We start from the raw sequence: 21,636 nt of genomic DNA, 5'->3' as shown, positions 1-21,636 counted from the left end.
CGTGCACCGACGCAGCGGATTCTCAGCAACGCTCGAATACCTTGTAGAGCGACTCCACGGAGACCATGGACTGCACCGTGCCGTCGCGCAGACACCGGTCGGGCAGGCGAAACAGCTGCGCATTCTTCAAGCACGGAAACAAGCCGTGCTGCACCAGCTGCTCTCGCCAGGTCTCATCGGCGCTGGCGGTGGCCGAAGTTTCCGTCTCCGGCCCCTCCGACGCTGCCGATGAAGGACGAGGCGCTGCCTGAATCGTCGCTGGTGGTGGCGGTGCCTGCAGACCGTAGAGCACATCCGCCACATGTCGTGCGACGGCAGTGAAGCAAGCCACCTCCTGTGCGACCCCGTCCGCCTCCGCCTCCACGACGGTCTGCGTGGGCGCGGGTGTCGCACCAGCGGAAGCCTCGGTTGACGTTACCTCGTCCTCTTGAAGTAATGCCACTTGCAGCGGCGCCGGCTGTGGAGAAGGAGCAGTGTTAACGGCTGCGTGCGTACCACCAGGGTAGGGCACAGCCTCTGCCAGTAACCAGACGGTGAGGGGGAGGGCGCGCAGCAGCGGTGGCCAGTGGCGATTCAGCCCATATGGAACACTTACTAAGAGCCCGTCCGAGGTGATGTGGATAAAGAAGTACTCACTCAGCAGACCGCGCCAGCGACAGAGCCTCCGCACAAGTCGGCGAATGTACCGACATGTTGCCGGCATCGGGACCGGCATTGATGTCGGAGGAGGAAATGCTTTGTTGTCGTCCGTGGCTGAAGGGGTGCTCGGACCCTGAAAGAGCAGCCGTCGCCATGCGCCGGCCGTCATGCCGCCCATGCGCTCCACCGCCTCTGCTGTAAGGCCCGTCCGACGCAGCGGCTGGCTTTCCCTGCTACCGTCCGTGCAACGCGCGGGGTCTCGATCGCAGTCCTCCATCAGCGCCAGCAGTGCCGCGGACGGCGGCTGCAGGTGTGGCGCATCAAACGCCAAGGCCGTCGCCAAGAGATCGGAAAGTGGAAGCGGTGTGTCGAATTCGAGGATGGACGGCGCAGGCAGCGAGGGCTGACCCCACCGGAGAAAGACGCGCTGGAAGACGACTTGACGCACGAGGCGCATCGTGTCACACCACACAAGTGTTGTCCCCACCTGCGCAAGGAAGGCACGCGTGTCAACGGCACCCACGTAGGCGAGCTGCGCAGTCAACGCGGCTGCGCTAGGGCTGGCGTTGGCGAGAATGCTCTCCATCACGATGGACACACTGGAGAGGATAGCGGGTGCCTCCACTTCCGCGACGGAGACGAGTGCCGTCTTCCTGCTGGATATTTCTGTGCCTCGGCCCGCCCTCGCTGTCCTCCCCTCCACTTCTTCTCCTTCTTCGGCGTCGCTTTCCTCACTGGAGGCAATGACGTGGGCGAAGGTGGACACGTTCCGTGCAGCTGCCAGCGCTTCGTCGCGCAGAAGATCAGCGGCCTGCACCACGGCACCAAGCCGCGTCATGGATTCGAGCTCTTCCGCTGCGGTACGGTCAGCGGATAGCGCAGAAGCATCCGTTTCGCACGCAGGCCGATCAGTACCGCTTAAGAGAACTTCACGGGCCGTGTTCTCCTTCTCGGTGGCAAATGCGGTTGTCTTTCTCTCCGCCTTCACAGCAGAAGGCGTGTTTCGCTGTAACACCTCCACACGCTCGTAAACGTCTCGGCGATGACGCTTGAACTCCCGCATCCGATCCTCTTCATCGCTGTCTGCGTCGTCGGAGGAACTCGTGTCCTTATCGTCTGCCTCCTTGTCAACGTCAGCGGCACGCTCTCGTTTTGGATGAAAAGCGCTTACCTGAAAAGGGGATTCCGTTAACACGTTCATCTCCGTGTTCTGCGCCGCAGATGTCTCAGTCATCGACGGGACATCTCGGCCGGGTTCTGAGTCGAGCAACACGATGGAGGCAGCTGAGGTGTTGAGTATGGCGGACTGCACCACACCTGCTCTGTTGTGGTTGCCGATCTCATCAGCGTTGCTAGGAGAGACCGTTGTGGTGCGATGCAGCGACGCCATGACGGCATCCCACGACGGCGCCGCATAGGCAGGAGCGGAGTCCTTTTCCACATCGACTCTCGCATGCTGACCCGCACCACCTCTGTCAGGATTCGCATCCACGGATACGGTAGAGACAGTAGTAGCGTCCATCGTGTCCGGGCAGGACAGGAAAGGTTCTGGGCGTCCTCCTTGTTTTTGTGGATCTGCGATAACGGGTGAACCAGTGGTCGCCGCCTTACTCACCACAGCCTCTGCCGCGCCGCCATCACCTCCGGTGGAAGCAAGACGCTGCGAAAAGTAGCGGTCCAGCGCGCCCCTCTGTGGCTCCACACGCACCATCGTACACGGCGCCACCACCACCGCCGCCGGGCCGCCGCTCGCCGTCGCGCGGGAGGACGTCGCAAGAGATGAAGAAGTCAGCGGCGAGGCCATCGGTGCTCCGCGGCGGTGCTGATCGCGCAGCTTCTCCAGAATGTGCTGACTGCTGCTGCCCGACAACTCGCTCCCGTCGCCGTCCACGCCGCCACTGCCGTCTGCCAACGGGAGCTGCTTGAGTGCCAACACGGTCGTGTGGCGCATCTGCAGCATGTCCATCTGCCGAGCCGCGGCAGCCTCCAGCACGGCGCCCCGGCATACCTCCGACACACGCGCCACGACGAGTTCTTCGTCGAGCAAAAAGACTTCCTTCTTTGTGGGATGCACGTTGACGTCGAGGCGATCTGTTGGGACGGTGAGAAAGAGAACGGTGAAGGGGCGATTGCCGCCGGTGAGCACGCCGCTGTACACGCCATCGATGGCCTTGCGTATCGCGGTACTCTCCACCAGTCGCTGATTAATGAAGAGGCACAGGTACGGCTTGCGTTGGGCCAGCGTGGGGTCGCTGGTGTAACCAACAAGGGTGAAGAGACCAGCACCAGCAGGGCCGACGGCGGAGCGCACATGGTTGGCGCGTCGCTCCATCTGCGCAAACACACGCGCCTCTTGGGCGGCATTTTTCTGCACTCCGCTCGCAGACAACGTCTTTGTCTTGGGCGCCTCCGCTTCTCCTTCCACCTTGATGTGGCGAGGTAAGTCTGCCTTGTTCTCGGCGGCAATGCTCGCTTGACCCACCTCGTAAGCGTACACCAGCCGCAACGAAGCGGCGACACGGCTGCCGTGCGAGAGACGGATGTTCTGACGAGTGGTCGAATTGGGAGGGAAGTGAACTCCACCGCTGCCACCCTGCGCGCCGCTTGCTGCTGTGCCGGTAGTCCCACCACCGCCGCCGCTGCTGCTGCTGCCGTAGCTCTGATCTCGCTGACAGGTAAACCCAATTTGAGGATAGGCCAAGGCGTACCGCGAGACGATGTCCACGATGCGACCCCACTCCTCTGACGCGCGCAGGGAGTTGCGGCGGACAAGCGCGTTGTAAAACAGCTTCTCTGCGCGGATGGTGGTGCCAACGTTACCCGCGCACGGCTGCGGATCAGATTTGAGACTTCCGTTGAGGTACTGCGCTCGCCACGCAACCTGCGAGCTGGCGGCGGAGGAGGAGACGGGCATACCAGGCGAAACGGTGGGCACCGATGTGGGTGGACGACGGCGTGTTGTCACTGTGACGCGAGCGACGTACGAGATGGAGGCGAGGGCCTCCCCGCGAAAGCCAAAAGACGTAACGTGCTGCAGGTCCTCAAAGCTCTGCAGCTTGCTCGTCGCGTAACGCTCACACAGCAAGGGCAGATCTTCCCGGTGGATGCCGCTGCCATCGTCGCTCACCTGCAACACGTCCAGACCGCCCTCGGCCGCCAACACCTGAATGCGGCTGCACTCCGCATCGATAGCGTTCTCGAGGAGTTCTTTAAGAGCGGCACTCGGTCGCTGTACCACTTCACCCGCAGCGATACGGTTGATCACATCGGTCGAGAGCTTCTGAATAGTGGCCATGTACCGCACCACCCAGCAAAAGAAAAAAGGCCTTCCGCAGCTGTAAGCTATTCTTCAGAACTCCGTCACGGCTTCGTCGCAAAAGCGGGGAGAAAAAGAAAGTCCCTAAAGAGTTTTCCCTCTCACAAATAATCGCAGCAGTATTCTGTATTGGATTTCTCTTTATTATTTCTTCAAAGATGTATGACAGTCTTTATTCGTTGTTGGAGAAACAAGAAAGACTAAGTTCGTGATGGTCTATGTGGTGTGCTTGCAGATAAAGAACTCCGTGTTTTATGGTGGACTGTTGCATCAACAAGCTCAACAGAAAAAGGAAGCCGACAACACAGCGTGTTTTCCGCGACAGTTGATTCTGTAGTTGATACCTGTCGTTGCTTGATCGTAGAAGATGTGAGGTGCTGATGAAAGATACGAAATCAGCAATGTAATAAATTGGATTGTATGGTCTGTGCGGTACTCTGGATTATTTTTTTTATTTTCCCCTTAACATGTCCGGAGAAACCATCAAGCAGTGCGCCAATTCCCTTTTGTGACAGCACTACAATCGAGAGAAAAAAGAAAGTATTCGGTGTGTGTGTGTGTGAAGTTGTGAAGGGGAAAGACAAGGCGAAGCGAGGGTGCCACCTCTCGTCAGAAGACATGCGCGTGCTCAGAATGCAACTGAGCGACCGCCTCCTTGGGTGTGCAATTTCTTCCATTAGCACAAAGACGGGAGATTTAGCTTCTACCATGAAAAGGGGGAAAACACGGTGGGAGTAAAACAGCGTACTCCACAGTTCCTTGCGGATGCGCGCCCATCCGGCTCCACACCGTGTGCCGCGTGCCGCCTTCTTCTTTCCTGCTTCTGTGGGTCCTCAACGTTTACAAAGAATAGTGGGGAGGGGGTGGGAGGTAAAGAGGAGAGAAAAGAGCTACAAAAAAGAATGTCATTCGGAGTTGAACAAAAGGGATACTAAGAGAAAAAGAGAGGGGCCGCGTACGACAAGTGCCTTACACGCCTTTAGCACACAAATATATATATATGTTATTTAAAGCATGTCGGCCACTTGTCGTACGAGGCGTGGCGCAGGAACACCATCAACCCAAATGCTGCCAGGACGACGGCGTCGAGGACGCTGACAACGATAAAGAGAATCACGTACCAGAAGTCATAGTGAACTCCCGGCACCTTTGCCGCAGCTTCGCTGCCCTTGTCACTTCCGTCACTGGAGCTGCTTGCGATCTCAGCGTCGCTGCCGTACTGGTACTGTACCGCAGCCTCGAAAGCCACAAAGGCAGATGTGTTGGCCGTGTCCGCGACGCGCAGGCGGAAAGAACGCATGTTGCGAAGCACGCAGGACTCGATCGGCACCACCCACCCAGACGCCCACGCATTCACTGCCAACGGAGTGGCGTTCCGCACCCACGCAGCAGACCATAGAACGTCCGAGCCGGTACCACCCTCCACCATGAGCTGGAAGCCGGTTCGACTTGTGAGAGACTGCAAGGTCGCAATGAAGGACGCGTCACGGGAGGTGCCGGCGCTGCGACGGATGCGCTGGCCGACCGCCTGCTGGGTGGACGTGCCGAACACGGAGTATGCATTTGGTTGGACGAGGAGAGCGGGGCCACCGCTGGTGGTGCGGCACACATCAACCTGCACCACAGGACCGTTCCGTGATTCTCTTGAGTTCACGGCGTCCAACATAGCATGGGAGCACAATGGCACATCGCTTGGAGCCGCCGCTGCATTGGGAGATACGCTTCCTGGGTAACTGTGAGCTTCCAAGGTGAAGGCCTCTGCGGCAGGAATAAACGTCCACGTGCCTGCCACCACGGATCGGGAGGCCCGGCGTGACGCGCTCTGAACCACCACCTCCATCCGACACGTCTCGCCGAAGAAGGCGGCACTGCCGAGGACGGAGATGGTGAGGTTCTCCGCGTAGGTTTCAAAGAACTGCGTGCCGCGGAATGTGTGCAGCGAGCCGGTCCGCTCTTCGTGGCGCTCGTAGGCCACGACAGAGGCACACACAGCTGTGCGGTTGCCTTGTGGGGTCGCCAGCAGTCGCGTGCCGCCGCCCCTCCCGCCGTCGACACACGTCACGTTGACGCGCAGGAAGGCAGTCGGGTCCGCCAAGGCAGCCGTTTGAGGAAGCTGAACGGACAGCAGCGGCACCGCGGCGGCGCCAGGCACGGACACCTGCCCGTTTGCCTGCAGAAGACGGAGGCCCGCAACGTCGTGCGCGGCGCCTTTCGGCATGCACCCGCTCGTCAGCGTCGGGTAGGTGGCCGTGGCGTCGCCGCACACGCAGTGGCCTTCGCCGTCGCCAACCGAGCCAGGCGGGCAACTCTCGCACCGCGCCGCGTCGAAGGCCGCACCATCACACAGGCCATCCCACACACTGAGTCCCCACAGGCACCGCCCATTGGCCGCGGTGTCCGACTCGCGCACGGCTAAGGAGCGCTGCGCCACCGCGGTGGGCATCATTTCGCTCGTGGAGGCATTCTCCAGGCACCACGAGATAGAGGGAGGGACGCTGCCGGTGACGGGGTCCGGTACCACGAGCGCAGCACGCCGCATGCACTCCGCCACCGCAGCGCTGCCCACCAAGTCATCCACGACGATTGGATCGGCGACGGCGGCGAAGACGTAAGCGAGGCTCCAGAGCTGACGCTGACGCAGCGGTGTTGTTCGACTGGGCAACAGTAGCGCAAAGTCGCTGACCTCCCACACAACTGTAGCGGTCAACGTGTTGCCTGCGATCATCGCGGCCACCTGACGCACCGCGTCGTCCTCCAGCGTCATCATTACGAGCCCCGTGAGAACCTGCGCGCACTGCACACCTCGCGCTGCGGGGCTGTACGTTCTGTTGTGGATGCTGTCCGCGATGGAGAGGGTCGTCTGCGTGAGCGCCAGCAGCACTATAGAGGACGCCTCGGTGCCCCAGAGCAGACGATGGGTGTAGTTGTGCACCGCACACGTCCCCCCTGCAGGACCGGCAGCAAACGACAAATGCTGCGCTGTAATGCCAAGAGACGCATTCGTCCACGCATCGAGGACGTAGTACTTGTCCATGACGCGGTCGTAGGCTGCCTCGACCACCTCCTTTACGTACTGGGTGGCTCTGGCTCGCAACAGATGCATTTCATGCGCATCAGAGATAGTGTCGTTTGCCTGTAAGACAAGATCGTGGACACGGCTCAGCGCACTCACTACCTCGCGCGTGCGGCGCAGGGAGCGCTCCAGCCGCAATCGCTGTGCCGCGCCGGCGTGGACGTAAGAGGCCAGCAGCGCTGCGCTGCTGGTCGCAACGTCGGTCAACCGCGAAGATGAATTCAGCAGCGGCCCGACCGCCTCCGCCGCGACACCACCGCAGTCCGCCGCTGTCGACTGGAGCGTCGCGACACACTGCGGAAGACGCTGCGACATGTTCAAGTAACACGCGTGCGTCACATCCAGGCGGACGTCGCTTCCACGTAGGCTGTGAAAGAGTTCATCAACTGTCGTGACGGTGGCTGGTGCAAAGAGTGGCGGTGTGTCGACGGCGGCGCACACCGTTGAGGCGTTGGAGGCGGTGCTGAGGTACGCGTGACCCCCTGTAGGACCAATGCTCATCGCCACCGCCGGAGCCAGGAAGTCCTGCACAGATGTGTTGAAGGGAGGGTCGACGGGGGTAAAGTCGCCGTGCTGAGCCGCCGTCCGTGCGATCCCGATGCAGCACAGACACACCAAAAGAGACAGCAAAGCATCCCCCCGCTCTCCTGCTGCCCAGGCGCGGAAGACAAGCGTCATCCCTTTCATGCTGTTGTTGAAGAAATGGAAGGTGAGGCTCTACCGAAAAGGAATGGAAAGGAGTAGAGCCACGATTGAGTACAAAAAAGAATGAGCTGTTTAGCAGTCAAAGGGAAAAGAAAACTCTGAGATAAAAACAGAAAGGGAAAGTATCGCGCGTTAATGAAAGGTAAAGAAGCGAAAGGGTAAAAAACTCAAAAATGAAGCAGCAGCAACGCAGTCCCCAATGAGTGAACTTGAAGGTGCGGTCGCCGCAACAGAGAAGAGAAAGAGGGAGGTGAGGGAGAACACAAAAGAAAAGGTTCTTTAAAGATGCGGCAGGAGGAGTGGGCACGTCGCAAAGGGTCTGTTTTGTTGAAGAAAAGAAAAAAGAGAAGAGAAGAGTGCAAATAATGAAAAGGGAGGAGGAAGAAGCGAATAGTAAATCGAGAGGGGAATAAAAGAAATACGAGCGCATGCAAAAACCAGGAAGGGGAAAGGGAAAAGGAGCTGAATATAAGTGACCGTGCGTTGCTCTCAAACCTACCCTGCAAAAGGCTCCTTGCTTTCCTTACGGTCGAATCCTTAAAGCGCAGTGATATTTTTGGACGGCTAGGAGTCCCTGTGCGATCGACGAGGGAAAAAAACGTTTCGAGCTTTCAACCCCATCAGCGCATTTTCTGGAATCCGTCAACGACTATTTCAACAGCGCGTCGCATACACTTGTTTGCGGTCGACTTTCTTGTTGTTGCTCTCTGTGCCGCGATTGTAGCCGTGTGTATCTCAAGAAGGAAAAATGTATATCAACGTGGGTGAAAGCACACACAGCCAACTCTCCGGCAGTGCGTCTAATGAATGCATCTATGAAAAGAAGGAAAGCACAAACAAACGACCTCAGGCGGCATCTAACCCGCCAGTTCATCTACGAGGTACAAACTTTCGCCTGCCGTTTCCTCTAGCGCGGCCGACTTCTCAGCCTCGGCCACACGTGGAAACCAGTAGTGCGGCTCGCGCTCGGCCAACTGGGCGTGGCGCTTGTCGGTCACCAACTCCTGTCGTGCGAGGCGCGTCTCCAGACGCATCACCTTCGCGTCCTGCTCCTCCAGGTTAAACTTAGCGCGGTTGAGGACCTCCCGGGCCTCGCGCAGCGTCGCCTCTAGGTCGCGGCGTCGCTCCACCTCGGCGCTCGCGGCCGCCGTCTCCGTCTCCCGTTGTGCAATGGCGCTGCTCAGCCGCTCCTCCTCCGCCTCCAGCTCCATCACACGAGCCTGCTGTCCGCGTGCCTCCGCCTCTTTCGCGGACAGCTTCGCATCCTGCGCGGACTTGCGCTCATTGAAGCGACTGCGCTCGCTAATCAGCTGCTCCTCCCGGGTGCGGTTCTCTGTGGCGAGGTTGTTCACCATCTGACGCAGCTCCATGACCGTGGTGCGCCGTGCATCGAGCGCGCGCTCCCGCTCCACCAGCATCGATGACCGCGCTTGGTGGGAAGCAAAGGCGTTCACTGTTGACGACATGAGATCGGTTGCGTGTGTTCTAAGCTCTATATAGAAGAGAACTACAATTTTGTAAAAGATCAAATCAGCGAAGATCGATTGCGTGGTGGAAAACTGCTGTGGGGGACGCCCATTGCATTAAAGCGTTGTGAAATGAGCGGGGAGAGAAAGCGACGAGTGCAGGAAAACGAGCGAGTTCAGGCAACCGAACTTTCAGCGCAGGAGCGGGAGCATGAGCAGCAGTACTCCCACTTGAACTCGCCGCCTTCGTGAACGGAGGCGCGTGCTTGAGTGTGGAAGGCCATAGAAGTGCTCCGCATTCCGACTGCCCCATCGTGTAACGCATTTATTTGTTCATATATAAATATCGACGTTTCTTCGCTTTTTCAGGGGTTTGAGTCTTGTGTTCCCAAACTGCTCGACCAAATACTTTCCATTACAAGGTAAGAGAGCGTGTAAAAGTATTGAAGCTGAAAAACAAAAAGAAACCGCAAGGCAGGAAGAAACGGCAAACAGCCTTCCATTTTTCTTCTGCGGAAGGGAAAAGCAACAAAGCCACGGGATAACGCGTTAAAGGGTTTCGTTCGTATATTTGAACAAATCAGCTCTCCGCATCGAATGTGCCTACGCGCAAAAACTGACCGTCTTGAACCAACAAAAAAAGTCGGAAAGAAAAGAGGCTTTACTATCAGAAAAAAGGACGCCCTGCTCGTCGATAGGCCTTTTCAGACGTCAGCGGGGTGCCTTCCTACAGCCGCCCCGCCCGGAAGAGCAGAAAGTCGTGCAAACTGATTGCGCCATCACGGTCGCGATCCACCATCTCGAACAGCTTCCGAGCAGTGCCCGCATCGCGCACCTCGCCGAGCCTTTGCACAAGGTTCACAAACTCGTTCATCTCGAGAGACCCGTCCTGGTTCGTATCGTAGGTGTGAAACTGCATCATGATGGTGTTGTACTGCGCAGGGCTTAGGTCGTATAGTGCCTGCGGGTTGGGCTTGTTGTGGTAGAGCCAGGTGAGGAACTCCGCCAACGACAGGCTACCACTGTGGTCCGCGTCCATGTCGTCAAAGATGCGCTGCACATCCTGCGGCGTGTTCGCAAAGTTCAGCCAACGCGCCAGGCGAGCCACCTCGTTTCTGTCCAAGGAGCCGCTATCATCGTCGTCGAAGAAGACGAACAGCGACACAATTTGGTCGTACTCATTCTGTCCCAGACCGTAAAGCGTCCACGGCCGGGGACCGGTGGGTTCGATTACTTGGGGATGTTCAGCCGACGGTGGCAGCTGCGGCGGCTGTGGTGGCTGCGGTGGAGGCTGCACCGGCGCACCACTCGTCCACAAATCTTCATAATCGCCACCCACGTTGGACCCTCCGAAATCATGATACGGGTTTGGTGACGCCGCCACGTTGGTTGGAGGGTTAGGTTTGTTCGCGTCTAACGCCGTAGAAGGCTGGAATGGAGGAGGTTGAACAGAGCCGCTACCGCATTCGTGACGCATCCCTTGCTCGCGCGTCCCCTGCCACCCACAGCGCATGCACTTCACAGGAATCTGCAGCGCCATGTTCACCAGCGTGCGGTTCGGCTGGTTGGAAGATTCAATCTTCTTGCGGCACACCGGGCATTCCTTCAAGCCTACCGCACATTCCCTGCAGAAGATGTGCCCACACGGGGAGAGCTCAATCGGCTCCTTCCACGAGTCTAGGCACACGGCGCAGGTGAGCTCCTCGCAGAAATCCTGTCCGACGCACAGAGTAGACATGACGAGGTAGAATTTGAAAGGTTGGTGAGCTCCTTACGTTTTACAAAGTATTTCGCCAACAGATTTTTTTTTTAATGGGGAGAAAAAACCTGGCGAAGCTGCGAATACTGTCGAGCCTCGTGTGCGTCGTCTTCGCTTACAGTTGCAACGATCTTGGCTTTTGTGTTAGAGCACGTGAGAGACGCGTAACCAACACACCATGTGTGCGCAAAAGATGGGAAACGATGGGGGGAAGAGAGAACACGGAAAAGGCATATATGCACCACGTCTCTCTCGCTGTTTTAAAAGAAGAAAAGAACGAAAAGCAAATGCAAGGGCTTCTCATAGACTTCAGAAACGCATACCTTCAAAAGAAAAGAAATCAACTCAGTGTCATCACTTTCTTCCCCCGGAATGCACTGCTAAACCGCTAAACTCTTTCTCCTCCCACGTTGAAGACGGCGCACGGGCGGACGTCGCGCGATTGTACCTCGCAATAAACTGCTTATGAGGATATCAACGGAAGGGGAAGGGAAACGCAGAAGTCAATGGCAAGTACGCTGTCTACGTGGTTGTTCATTAGAAAAAGTTGCTTTGATATTCCTGTTTTTTTTTTTTAACCATTATTATAATACAATTTACGGAGCTGATATCAATATAGCGAAAGGGGTCGTTGTTTTGAGGATTATACTGATATACACAGCAAAAGAGACGAGGGAAGATGCAAGGAGAGACTCACGCCCCAATCAAGGTGTGACTAAAACATGTGAGGGATCACAGCAACATCCAGAAGAAAGGGAAAAAAGTAAAAACAGCTTTTGTGGGGTGAGAAGACGGCAGGAATTCTCCGGGTATCACCGCTTCCACTTTGTGTGTTATCAACGCCCCGTTCTCTTGTCCTCCTTTGTCGCTTTCTATTCACCTGTCGACAAACAGTTGTCGAACCAACTTGAAGACAAAAAGGAGTCTCAGGCCCATTGAGAAGAAAAAGCGAGAGACCAGTGGGTAGCAGAAGCAAGAAGGAGCAGGCAAAGGCTTAGAAAACCAAAACAGCAAGCTGACAGCGCATCGTATCATGGCGCTCTAACAATCATCGCGCCATGTGTGTCGTCTTGTTCTCTTCTTTCCGGCACTCCTTTTGGTGAAACCTCCACCTCTGCATACCTATTTTTGATTACCACAGCGATCAGTAAATTACCAGAGCGAACACAAATTGAAAAAAGGAAAAAAAAACCTCAACCTTTGCCCGCGCGGAACGTTAGGAACTCGTGCAGGTTGATTTCTCCGTCACGATCCAGGTCAATCATCTGGAAGAGACGCCGTGCCGTTGCCTCGTCCCTGACATCCCGCAGATTCAACACTAGCCGCGTGAACTCGTTCATCTCGAGGCACCCGTCCTGGTTCGTATCGTAGGTGTGAAACTGCATCATGATGGTGTTGTATTGCGACTGCGTCAGCCCGTACAACGCCTGCGGGTTGGGCTTGTTGTATCGCAGCCAGCTAAGGAACTCGCCCAGTGACAGGCTACCACTGTGGTCCGCGTCCATGTCGTCAAAGATGCGCTGCACATCCTGCGGCGTGTTCGCAAAGTTCAGCCAACGCGCCAGGCGAGCCACCTCGTTTCTGTCCAAGGAGCCGCTATCATCGTCGTCGAAGAAGACGAACAGCGACACAATTTGGTCGTACTCATTCTGTCCCAGACCGTAAAGCGTCCACGGGTAATTTCCCGTTGGCTCAATCACTTCATACTTCCTCATTCTACGACGCGTTTGTGGCGGCTGCGGTGGCTGTGGGAGATAGCCTGGGTACCCTGGGTATCCCGGGTAGCCTTGATAACCACCAGAATTGGCGGGGTTCGGCGAGTAGCTTGACGAGTAGTTGTTGGACAACGATGGGGCCGCGCCGGGATAGGAAGGCGAATAACCACCTTGGTAGCCTCCCTGGTAGTTATTCTGCTGCGGCCGTGACTGCGTTGGCGCACCGCTTTGCCACAAATTGTTCGAGGCGTTCGGCGGATCCGGAGGATAGGCAGAATACCCACCACTGGAATTCTGTTGGTTCGACTGATAAGTGTAGGGAGCGTAGGGACTGGATGTGCTTGTCGCCGACGGATGCTGCGGCGGCTCCTGGGCCGGCTGTGGAGGCCTGATGGATGACAATCGCGTTGGTTGGGCAGAGCCGCTACCGCATTCGTGACGCATCCCTTGCTCGCGCGTCCCCTGCCACCCACAGCGCATGCACTTCACAGGAATCTGCAGCGCCATGTTCACCAGCGTGCGGTTCGGCTGGTTGGAAGATTCAATCTTCTTGCGGCACACCGGGCATTCCTTCAAGCCTACCGCACATTCCCTGCAGAAGATGTGCCCACACGGGGAGAGCTCAATCGGCTCCTTCCACGAGTCTAGGCACACGGCGCAGGTGAGCTCCTCACTAAAGTCTTGGCCCACACAGAGATTTGCCATTGTGACTCCTTCTGCTCTGGTTTTTTTAAATTTAGTTTTTCGTTTACACGAATGAAGAGGCAACAAAGACCCAAGCACTTTAAAGTCCACCGAAAGTGTTGAAGCCTGCAAAGAAGAAGGAAAGACAGCCGCAGCTGATGAAATCAGTATCGCGCTAAAACGTTGTCAACAGTTATTTCTGCTCTTGGTACGATCGCAAAGCACAGCAAGTGAATGAGAGGACCACTTTTGAGGACAAAGTCCTGACTCAAAGCTGCTGAACATAAAGCAAGCGGCAAGCTGAGTACTACTAACAAAAAACAATCACGCACTAAAAATAGATATTTCCAATACGAGATAAAACGACGGAGTAAAAGATGTGAACCGAGAAAGCGGCAATATCAGTACAAATATTAAAAAAATAGAAAGGCAACAAAGAAAGTACGTGAGGACGTCACTTCGACGTACGCAAACGTGTAAACAGCGGAAAGCAGAGGGAAGAGGGTACGCGTGCAGGGAGCAGAATGCACGTTGGCGCACACAAACACAGAAGGAAAGATTTATTGTTACCAACAACGAATATCAAACAGAAGAGAAACCAAGGAGTTTTTGGTTGTGAGTTTGACGCTGAAGACGGTAAATTTACCGACTCACATCCTCTTGCAAGAACACAAGCAGAAAAGCAGGCGGAGGACACTAAGTATGTGTGAGTGTGTGTGTTTTTGTCATGGAAATCCAGATAATGTGGACGAGGAAGCGTTGCCGAAGATTGTAATGAGAGTGCTAAAGAGAGTTATATGGAGAGAGATCGAAAGGCATAGCAAATGGGAAGGCAGTGCTTCTTCATTGGACAGGAAAGCTGTTCATGACGCCTCTTTTGACTTCAGTAATACCCCGGGAAGAGCAGGAAAAAAAGGATTCTTGACATCCGCTATGATACTCCTTTGGCTCCCTTGCCTTTTTCGAACAGCGTCGAACTCCGTTACCTTTGTTTTTAATAGATAGCATCATAAAGGATTTACACTTCAGTAATGAGCCATATTGCGTAGAGCAGTCGATAAGCACACAGTAATTTTAAGAAGCTTCATCTCACCTTGCCGCCTTCGTCAAGCAATTCAGACGCGGGGCGTGCGCGCTTGCGGCTGTCAACAACCAGGACGTGCTTCCCCGTTTGACTCTGTGGCCCAAGCCGCCGAAGAAGCACTGCTTGTCGCTGCTGGGAGACGGAGATGGTGCGATAAAAACGTTGCCGCACCAACCGCGCCGCCCGCATCTGCCACTGAATGCTACGGCACAAATGACGCCAGTAGACTAGGCTTTCCTGCAGCGGCAAAGGATCGTCCACGTCGGGGTCGAGAAAGACGTGCAGCGTGGGCCGGTGCGGCACACACTCCCTGCGGTAGTCCATGTAGTACGGATCGCTACGAGGGACGTACAGCGGCAGCTGCGCGGCCGTCCTCCCCAGCGCCGTCGCGGTGTGAATCGCCCAGCAGCGCGTGGTGTGAAAGACGTGGTACCCCCCACCGCCTAACAGCACGGTGGGCAGTCGAAGAGCGAGAAGGTCCGCCACGCACTGGGTGTGTGCCAAGGTGGTGACGCACAGCCGGCCGATGAGATCGCCAGCGATGGTGTCAGCGCCGCACTGCACCACCACTGCCTCGGGGTCGAAGCACTGCACCACGCTCGAGAGCGCCGTGCGAAAGGATAGCAGGTAGGCGGCATCGCCGGTGCGAGTCGGCAGCGGCACGTTGATCGCAAAGCTGTCTGCGGAGTCGCGGCTCGCAAAGTCGCCCGTGCCAGGAAAAAAACCATTGCCAAATTGGTGCAGGGAGAGTGTCATGACGCGGTGGTTGCCGTAGAAGGCGCCCTCGACGCCATCGCCGTGATGCACGTCCAAATCCACGTACAGGACGCGCTGGTAATGTCGCAGCAGCCGTCGGATGCACAGGACGATGTCGTTTACAAAGCAAAACCCACTGGCGTGGGCGGCGGCTGCGTGGTGCATACCGCCAGCCCAGTTCATGGCCACCGTTGCGTCACCCCGTATGAGCGCCTCCGCGCAGGCGATCGACGCCCCTGCTTGGCTAGAGACGAGTGACCAAACCTCAGGGAATAGCGGGCAGTCGCCGTGCTGAGAGGCGAAAGGGACGTCGAACTCCTTCTGAAACGCGAGGGAGGTTTCCTCGAGTGGGTTGCCGCAGATCACGGGTGCGCGTCGGAGACACTCCAAATAAGCTCCACGGTGAAACGCTCCCATCTCCTCCGCGGACGCAGGACGGGCGTGGCACACAGTCATGTGCGCGTCCCCATCAAGCCCGAGTGAGTGAACGAGTGCGTGTAGCGCGCGCACGCGTGACGGACGCATAACGTGACCCTCCGCGTACGCGATGGCTGTAACCGAGTGGTCAACGAAGTACACCACCTTCCGCGGCGTTCGCGAGGGCGAACCCACACCATGCGAGAATGGAATCGCATCGCGAGACGGAGCCGCAGGACTGTGGGCCTCGGTGTAACGCCTTGGCGTTGTTGTCGCCTGCAACGATGCGCGTTCAGCAGTCGCCGGAGAAGCGGAAGATTCTCGCTTCCTGTGACTGCGTTTGAGGGACACAGTAGATGAAGACTGTGCGGTTCCACGGCAGGATTCATTATCTGAAACTGACATCGAAGCAGCGTATATTTCAGCTATTGAGTGTGTTGGCTTGTGTTCTCACGAACGTAGCGTAGGAGCCCTTGAGAGCAGAGAAGACAAGCAACGGGTTGGAGTTCAGGGATTTGCCACTTTCTCGCTCCGCAAATGAGCCTTGGGGTATTTTTGCTTTGTTTCGTGACGTTCTGTGGCCCAGCACTGGACAGAAGAAAAAGTGAGCGGATATATTTAAAAAAGTGAGATTACTGATTGAGCGACAATTCCAAACACCTGACCAAATCGAGGGTGAAAACAAAAAAAGAACATTGCAGCCCGAATAATTTGTGCTAATAAAACTGCCAGATGTGCTCTAGCATATCAAGTCGCATCCACGATACTTTCAATAAAAGGTTGGTTCATCTCAACACTACTGCGCCACAAGTACGTACAGAAAAAAGTTTTTTGTTCTTGTTGGACAATTTGTCTTGAGACAGCATGTGTGGCTCGAAATTCGCAAAAATGAAAACAGAGAAAGCCCCACAAATTGTAAAAAAAAAATGGTAGTGAAGGGGAAAGAAGGGTTGGCATCACGGGCCATGATGGTCAACAAGAAAAAAAAACCTCAATATTGCGATCGTTAAACGGGCACCCATCATCTATTTACCATAATCCAGATTAGATATGGAGCCGAAAAGCATTGAAAGCATAGAGAAGCAAAGGTTCTGTGTCTAAAGAAACGAAGAACTACAGGGGAGGAAGACCTGCTGCTCAGTCTACGCTGAGAAATGACACATCTTAAGTGGCACTTGTGTTCACACCTTGTCGCTCAGCAGAGCAACGCAGATGGAGAAGTGGCTTTCGAATCCGAAGGTTTGTGTGCTGCTCTCTGAACAGGCGCAACACCACCTCATTCATCTTTGAAAACCTGAGCGAAAGGAAAAGCCAGCTCGAGAAGATGTAGCCCCACACACTATTGAAAGGACGCACAAAGATGGCAGAAAAAGAGAACTCCAATTGAGCCCATCGCCCTCCATGGCTGCTCATCACCAACGAGCATTGCCTACATTGGAATGCCGCGCACCGCATCGGTAGAAATGCTCTCAGTCGAGGTCAGCGCCACACGGTGCGCCACCTCGGTGACGATGAGCTTCCCGTTTGCGTCGCGGCCCTGGAGAGCAAACGCTACCCATTCCTCATTCGTCATAGGAGGCTGAGTCATGTACGGACTGTGGGTCTGACCAGGATCGCAGCGGTGAACCAGTGATGCCTTGCGGGTGCCACGCCAACCGCAACTAGAGCACAGCACGGGGATATTCATTGATGCCTCCATGATGGACGCACTTGGCTTGGTGAAGCCGGTCACGGTGGCATGGCAAATGCTGCAGCGCGTCGTCGATGGCGACACGCAGTTTTCGCAGAAGATGTGCCCGCACTTCAGCAGCTGCGTCGGGCTCGTCCAGGAGTCGAAGCACACCTGGCATTCCATGTGCGATGGCACGTGAACGGCTGTGCACGTATTCCTGTTCATGATGACGCAAGTTCGCGTGCGCGGAGATGGTTAGATAAACAGGCTTTCTGAATCAAAGAGGAAGAGTGGTGTTGAAGGTGAAGAAGAGACTCAGGCGTATCTGTGAAGCGACACAGCGATAGCGCGTTGACACCACAGAGATTTAGAGGTTTTGCATCCGAAACGGAAAAGAAGACGCGTATGAGTGAGAGTTCAAATATCCACGAAAAAGGAGCGTGTGTGAGAGCGAGAGAGAGAGTAAACGCCAAAAAAAAGGTGTGAAGCACCCATCGCGTCGTTCCGTGTCAGGTAGCACATTGTCTGCCAGTGCTGCCCATCGCCACAGAAATGAAGAGCGGGCATAATATGACGCGCAAGAAAAGCAAACGCCTGCTTTCGCTTTAAATGCTTGAGTCACCCCTAATTCGCAACTCGCTTTCTTCCAGCATCGCACCTTGCCAATAAGCCAGTAGCACCTCGCTCAAAAACCATAGGAGGCAAAAGATACGGAGAAACACCCGTTGTTTGTTTGTATGTTTGTTTTAGGAGCAACAATTATAGTGAATGAATTAATATGTCAAAAAGAAAAACAAGAATTACGAAAGCAAACAGTACCCCCACAAGCTGACGACACCCTCAATGCTGTCTGTCGAACCTTTGGAAGCTAAAAAAAAAACTCAAAATTAAGACGTGTAAGTACAATGAACAAACGCCGCGTACGAATACCCGTCGTGGAGCTTTTCTCCGCCGGTCGTACTTTTTTCTTCTTCGTTTTCATTCCCCCAGTCTCGCGCCCACAAACTGGACAAGCTTCACCGAGTCGCGATCGCCAAGAGTGCCAGGGGCGGCGTGAATGTACGCGCTTGTCCAGAACGTCGTCGATGTCCAATGTTCAACATCCTTAGTCGACTGAAACTTTCGAATAACGATGCTGTGAGGAGTGGGAAGCACCCCTACAAGACTCAGTGTCCGAAGTCGTTCAATCGCCTCGTCGCTTGCGGCGATTCCGACGCCAGCTTCGCCCATCCCCACAGGTGGCATGAAAGCGCTGGTGCGTTCCAACGCCGCCGTCGCGTTGTTGACCGCCTCGGGTGACGTTGAGTCCATGTAGTACTTTGAGATTTTGCGAAGGGCGTCCGTGCTCTCCACCACCGGCAGCGCCACCGAGACGGCGGTGTCCAGGGTATTGATCAAGAAAGGCAGCGGAAAGCCACCGGTGACCACCTTTGTGCGGCGGACAACGTACGCCTCCTTCGCCTCTCGCACCACCGCGCGGTGATCGACCAGGGAGGCGAGAATGTACAGTGCGCTGTTTGACTGGTACTGCAGAAGACTTGCAATCGCCTCGCACAGGTTGACCATCATCGACTGATGAAGGACGTCCACCGGGGCTTCCGTCGTGGTGGCCGGCGATGTTGCCTTCGTGTTACTGTCCGGCGGCGGCGCCGGTGACGCCCGCGCTGAGGTACCGTTATGCAGGCAGCGATACGCCGCATGGGCGAAGACGGACACCAGCTTCATCGACGGAAGGCGACCCAGCGACGTGATAAAGGGCGCCATGTTGACCAAGATCACCGTGCAAGAGGGGAAGAGCGGTGTAAGGGGAGCGATGTCCTTCATCTCCATGACGATGCACAGCGCCAGCACGATAAGGTCATTGTAGGTGTGGTTCGGGGACAGCTTCGGGAAGCGGAAGGGAAGTGCCGCCGCACTCACCTGGTTGCACTGCAGCACAAAGCCGCGCACTTCGGAGAGACGGGTGAGCACGAACAGCATCATTTGAAAGCGGTACACGTAAAGAGAGCTGCGGCGCACTTCCAGCGCGTAATCCAGAATGGGGATCACATAGTCAAGCGCGCGGGGGCTGCTGCCGAATTGTGCGAGACACGTAGGAGAGAGGTCAAGAATCTTCCAGAAGAGCAGCATGAATTCATCCAGCGACCCGAAGCGGCTCTGCGATGTAGGAAGGTACGTCTGGTTTGCGTACGCATTCACGCCGAGAATCGCCTGCATCCGCTCCACAACCACCTTCGCCTCTGTAATCGTGATGTCGCGAAGTGCCTTGCGAACGCTGTGCACAAAGCGCGGCGTTGCCCCATGCCTCGACGATTGTCCTGCGGCAGAGTTGCTGCCGGAGTCCTGGTTGGCTGTCTCTGTCGGACGTGAACCCGGCGAAGCCTGCGACGGGCTCGACTCACTCGCGGCAGACTCGGCCAGAGAGTGCCGGCTCCCTTGGTGGATACGTGGGAGTCCGCGCGAGGCCTCCGCGGAAGCCTCTCCACCTTTACCCTCCTGCAGGCGCTCACGGCCGCTTCGGTGCCCGCTAGAAAACGAAGCTGGCGCGGAACCGTCCGCGTCACCGTGTCGAGCATCGCGTTGGGTTGTGGACGAGTCCAGCGGAACGCCAACGTAGGCAAGCGTGGCGTCGAGAACACGAGCGCAGGTTTCCACCAGCTCCCTCTCCTCGACCCCAAGGTGACTCGTGTAAGGCAGATACCCGTACGGGACAAACTGCAAAATGGTGTTGAGCATCGAAATCGCTAGCGTGGGCATCAGTGGCACCGAGATGGTGGACAAGATAGGTTCGAGAAAGATGGTGTCACGAAAGTCAGGGCCGTGGTACACGGGTGAAGAGAGCATTATGAATAGTATATCCAACAGTCTTTTGCGCGTAGACGGAAGCTTCGGGGCGGCCCAGGAGAAGCTGGGGGTGCTTTTGGCGGACGCAAAAGCTTGAAGTGGGTCTTCCGAGGCGAGTCCCGGGCACCACATAATTCCTACATTCACCTCTGCATGGATGACGCTCAGCTGCGGCTCAGCGGGCTGCACGGCTTGCTCAGGCAGCGTGAGCCCGCGAATGAAGCAGCACTCTACAAGCGACCAGGCGAGGAAAGAGCCCAGCGGCTGTGGCTTGGCGTACGGATGTGCAGGAGAGAGATGGATGTTTTGTCGCGGCATGAGCGGGAAGACGTCGTCCGGGTTGTCATCGTCGCAGGTGCTGCCTTGCGCAAAGAAAAGCTGCTGAAAGTTTTGAGTCGCGTTGGTGCGATGGCGACGCTGAGACGACGGCGGCGGCGTCTCTGTTCGCTCCGCATCGTTCGGCGTTGCGAGGGAGGGGTGATTCTGCTGGAGACTTTCCCCTTCCGCTGCGAGGTCGAGCGTTGTAGAGCCGCCCTCCAGCGCAACCGGTAACACATGATACAGGATGCGCAACGCCGCGTAAAACTGGGTCATGAGCTCCGCAGTGAGGATGGTGCTTGGCGCGTTGGGGGTGGTGTTGACGTCATGCCTCTTAGCTGCCACAGTTGCGACGGCGCCGATGCAGCGGTAGAGCAAGACGGCAAAGTTGCGGGTGTGGAGATGCCGCAGCTGGCGAAGCTGCTCGACTGGGAAGGCCTGCGATGCTTCGGCGTCTGTCATTGGTGTGTTGAGCAGCACAACGAAGGTCTCGGCAGGCGCGGCTTCGTCGGAGACGAGTGTGCGGACGAGCCTCGCTGCCTCTAGAGTGGAAGTGGACGCTCCCATTTTCACTATCGGATGTTTCGTCTAAAGCTGTATTGAAGTTGTTGACTGGCTAAGCGTATTCTCCCAGTTCGTGAAATTGAACGGAGAAAGGAAGAAGAAGATGCAAGTGATGAGTATTGCGGCACTAAAGACAAGCAAAAGAAAAGGTATTCCTTGCGAAGACCTAAACTCCAGTCGTTGCTGTAAGTTGACGAAGCAGCAAAGAAACGTGATGTGTTGTAGACGAGAAAGAGGAAAGAGATATATGAACGCTAAGGGGAAAATGGGATCGAAACAGATAGCACAAAGTCTACTCGCTTCCGGACCTCCTCTCTTTCTTGCCTACAAAGTGAAGAATAGGCGACTTGAAAACGAGCGAACTATAAACAATGGGAATTAGCAAGTCGTGCAATACTCCTTCGACGAAAAAAAAACGCTGTTTCTGTAGGCAGCAACGCAGTTCCATCAGCACGTAATAAGAGTCGAATAGAACGAGGGGAAAGGGAAGTCGAATGAGAGAGGAGAATTCGCAACAGCTATGCTGTCGCAAAACGAAATCACAGAAACGACGACGATGAACTCCGCACGAAGAACTCATCAGCTGATGACGTGAAAAGTCTCACGTCGAAGCTACAAGGCCGT

General features: G+C 56.0%; 8 protein-coding genes across 11 annotated transcripts; all 8 read right to left on the bottom strand.

The window, feature by feature from the left end:
- Window positions 1-22: 22 nt before the first annotated feature.
- Window positions 23-4,474, bottom strand: ABB37_05700 (putative mismatch repair protein; the record flags this gene model as incomplete). Of its 2 annotated transcripts, none has more annotated exons than XM_015803827.1 (1): window positions 23-4,474. In XM_015803827.1, exon 1 carries the CDS (start codon window positions 3,932-3,934, stop codon window positions 23-25), a length of 3,912 nt encoding a protein of 1,303 aa, XP_015657652.1. In that variant the 5' UTR covers window positions 3,935-4,474. The 2 variants fall into 2 exon arrangements, with proteins under 2 accessions (XP_015657652.1, XP_015657653.1); XM_015803828.1 differs by having other exon boundaries at window positions 23-4,460.
- Window positions 4,475-4,958: 484 nt separating this feature from the next.
- Window positions 4,959-7,529, bottom strand: ABB37_05699 (putative transmembrane protein; the record flags this gene model as incomplete). The annotated part of the gene is made up of 1 exon (XM_015803826.1): window positions 4,959-7,529. The coding sequence occupies one exon, from the start codon at window positions 7,527-7,529 to the stop codon at window positions 4,959-4,961; it is 2,571 nt and encodes an 856-aa protein (XP_015657651.1).
- Window positions 7,530-8,590: 1,061 nt separating this feature from the next.
- ABB37_05698 (hypothetical protein) lies at window positions 8,591-9,297 on the bottom strand (the record flags this gene model as incomplete). Its single annotated transcript, XM_015803825.1, has 1 exon — window positions 8,591-9,297. The coding sequence occupies exon 1, from the start codon at window positions 9,197-9,199 to the stop codon at window positions 8,591-8,593; it is 609 nt and encodes a 202-aa protein (XP_015657650.1). The 5' UTR covers window positions 9,200-9,297.
- Window positions 9,298-9,926: 629 nt separating this feature from the next.
- ABB37_05697 (hypothetical protein) lies at window positions 9,927-11,096 on the bottom strand (the record flags this gene model as incomplete). Its single annotated transcript, XM_015803824.1, has 1 exon — window positions 9,927-11,096. The coding sequence occupies exon 1, from the start codon at window positions 10,935-10,937 to the stop codon at window positions 9,927-9,929; it is 1,011 nt and encodes a 336-aa protein (XP_015657649.1). The 5' UTR covers window positions 10,938-11,096.
- Window positions 11,097-12,151: 1,055 nt separating this feature from the next.
- On the bottom strand, window positions 12,152-14,055 carry ABB37_05696 (hypothetical protein; the record flags this gene model as incomplete). Its single annotated transcript, XM_015803823.1, has 1 exon — window positions 12,152-14,055. Exon 1 carries the CDS (start codon window positions 13,376-13,378, stop codon window positions 12,152-12,154), a length of 1,227 nt encoding a protein of 408 aa, XP_015657648.1. The 5' UTR covers window positions 13,379-14,055.
- Window positions 14,056-14,441: 386 nt separating this feature from the next.
- On the bottom strand, window positions 14,442-16,204 carry ABB37_05695 (putative histone deacetylase; the record flags this gene model as incomplete). 2 transcript variants are annotated; one of them, XM_015803821.1, is made up of 1 exon in its annotated part: window positions 14,442-16,204. In XM_015803821.1, exon 1 carries the CDS (start codon window positions 15,612-15,614, stop codon window positions 14,442-14,444), a length of 1,173 nt encoding a protein of 390 aa, XP_015657646.1. In that variant the 5' UTR covers window positions 15,615-16,204. The 2 variants fall into 2 exon arrangements, with proteins under 2 accessions (XP_015657646.1, XP_015657647.1); XM_015803822.1 differs by having other exon boundaries at window positions 14,442-16,191.
- Window positions 16,205-17,043: 839 nt separating this feature from the next.
- On the bottom strand, window positions 17,044-17,690 carry ABB37_05694 (hypothetical protein; the record flags this gene model as incomplete). 2 transcript variants are annotated; one of them, XM_015803819.1, is made up of 1 exon in its annotated part: window positions 17,044-17,690. In XM_015803819.1, exon 1 carries the CDS (start codon window positions 17,509-17,511, stop codon window positions 17,044-17,046), a length of 468 nt encoding a protein of 155 aa, XP_015657644.1. In that variant the 5' UTR covers window positions 17,512-17,690. The 2 variants fall into 2 exon arrangements, with proteins under 2 accessions (XP_015657644.1, XP_015657645.1); XM_015803820.1 differs by having other exon boundaries at window positions 17,044-17,613.
- Window positions 17,691-18,264: 574 nt separating this feature from the next.
- Window positions 18,265-21,438, bottom strand: ABB37_05693 (hypothetical protein; the record flags this gene model as incomplete). The annotated part of the gene is made up of 1 exon (XM_015803818.1): window positions 18,265-21,438. The coding sequence occupies exon 1, from the start codon at window positions 21,013-21,015 to the stop codon at window positions 18,265-18,267; it is 2,751 nt and encodes a 916-aa protein (XP_015657643.1). The 5' UTR covers window positions 21,016-21,438.
- Window positions 21,439-21,636: the final 198 nt, after the last annotated feature.

This window comes from Leptomonas pyrrhocoris, assembly GCF_001293395.1.
Source record: "Leptomonas pyrrhocoris isolate H10 chromosome Unknown, whole genome shotgun sequence".
Taxonomy (NCBI): domain Eukaryota; phylum Euglenozoa; class Kinetoplastea; order Trypanosomatida; family Trypanosomatidae; genus Leptomonas; species Leptomonas pyrrhocoris.
This window is presented reverse-complemented; position numbering and strand designations above follow the sequence as displayed.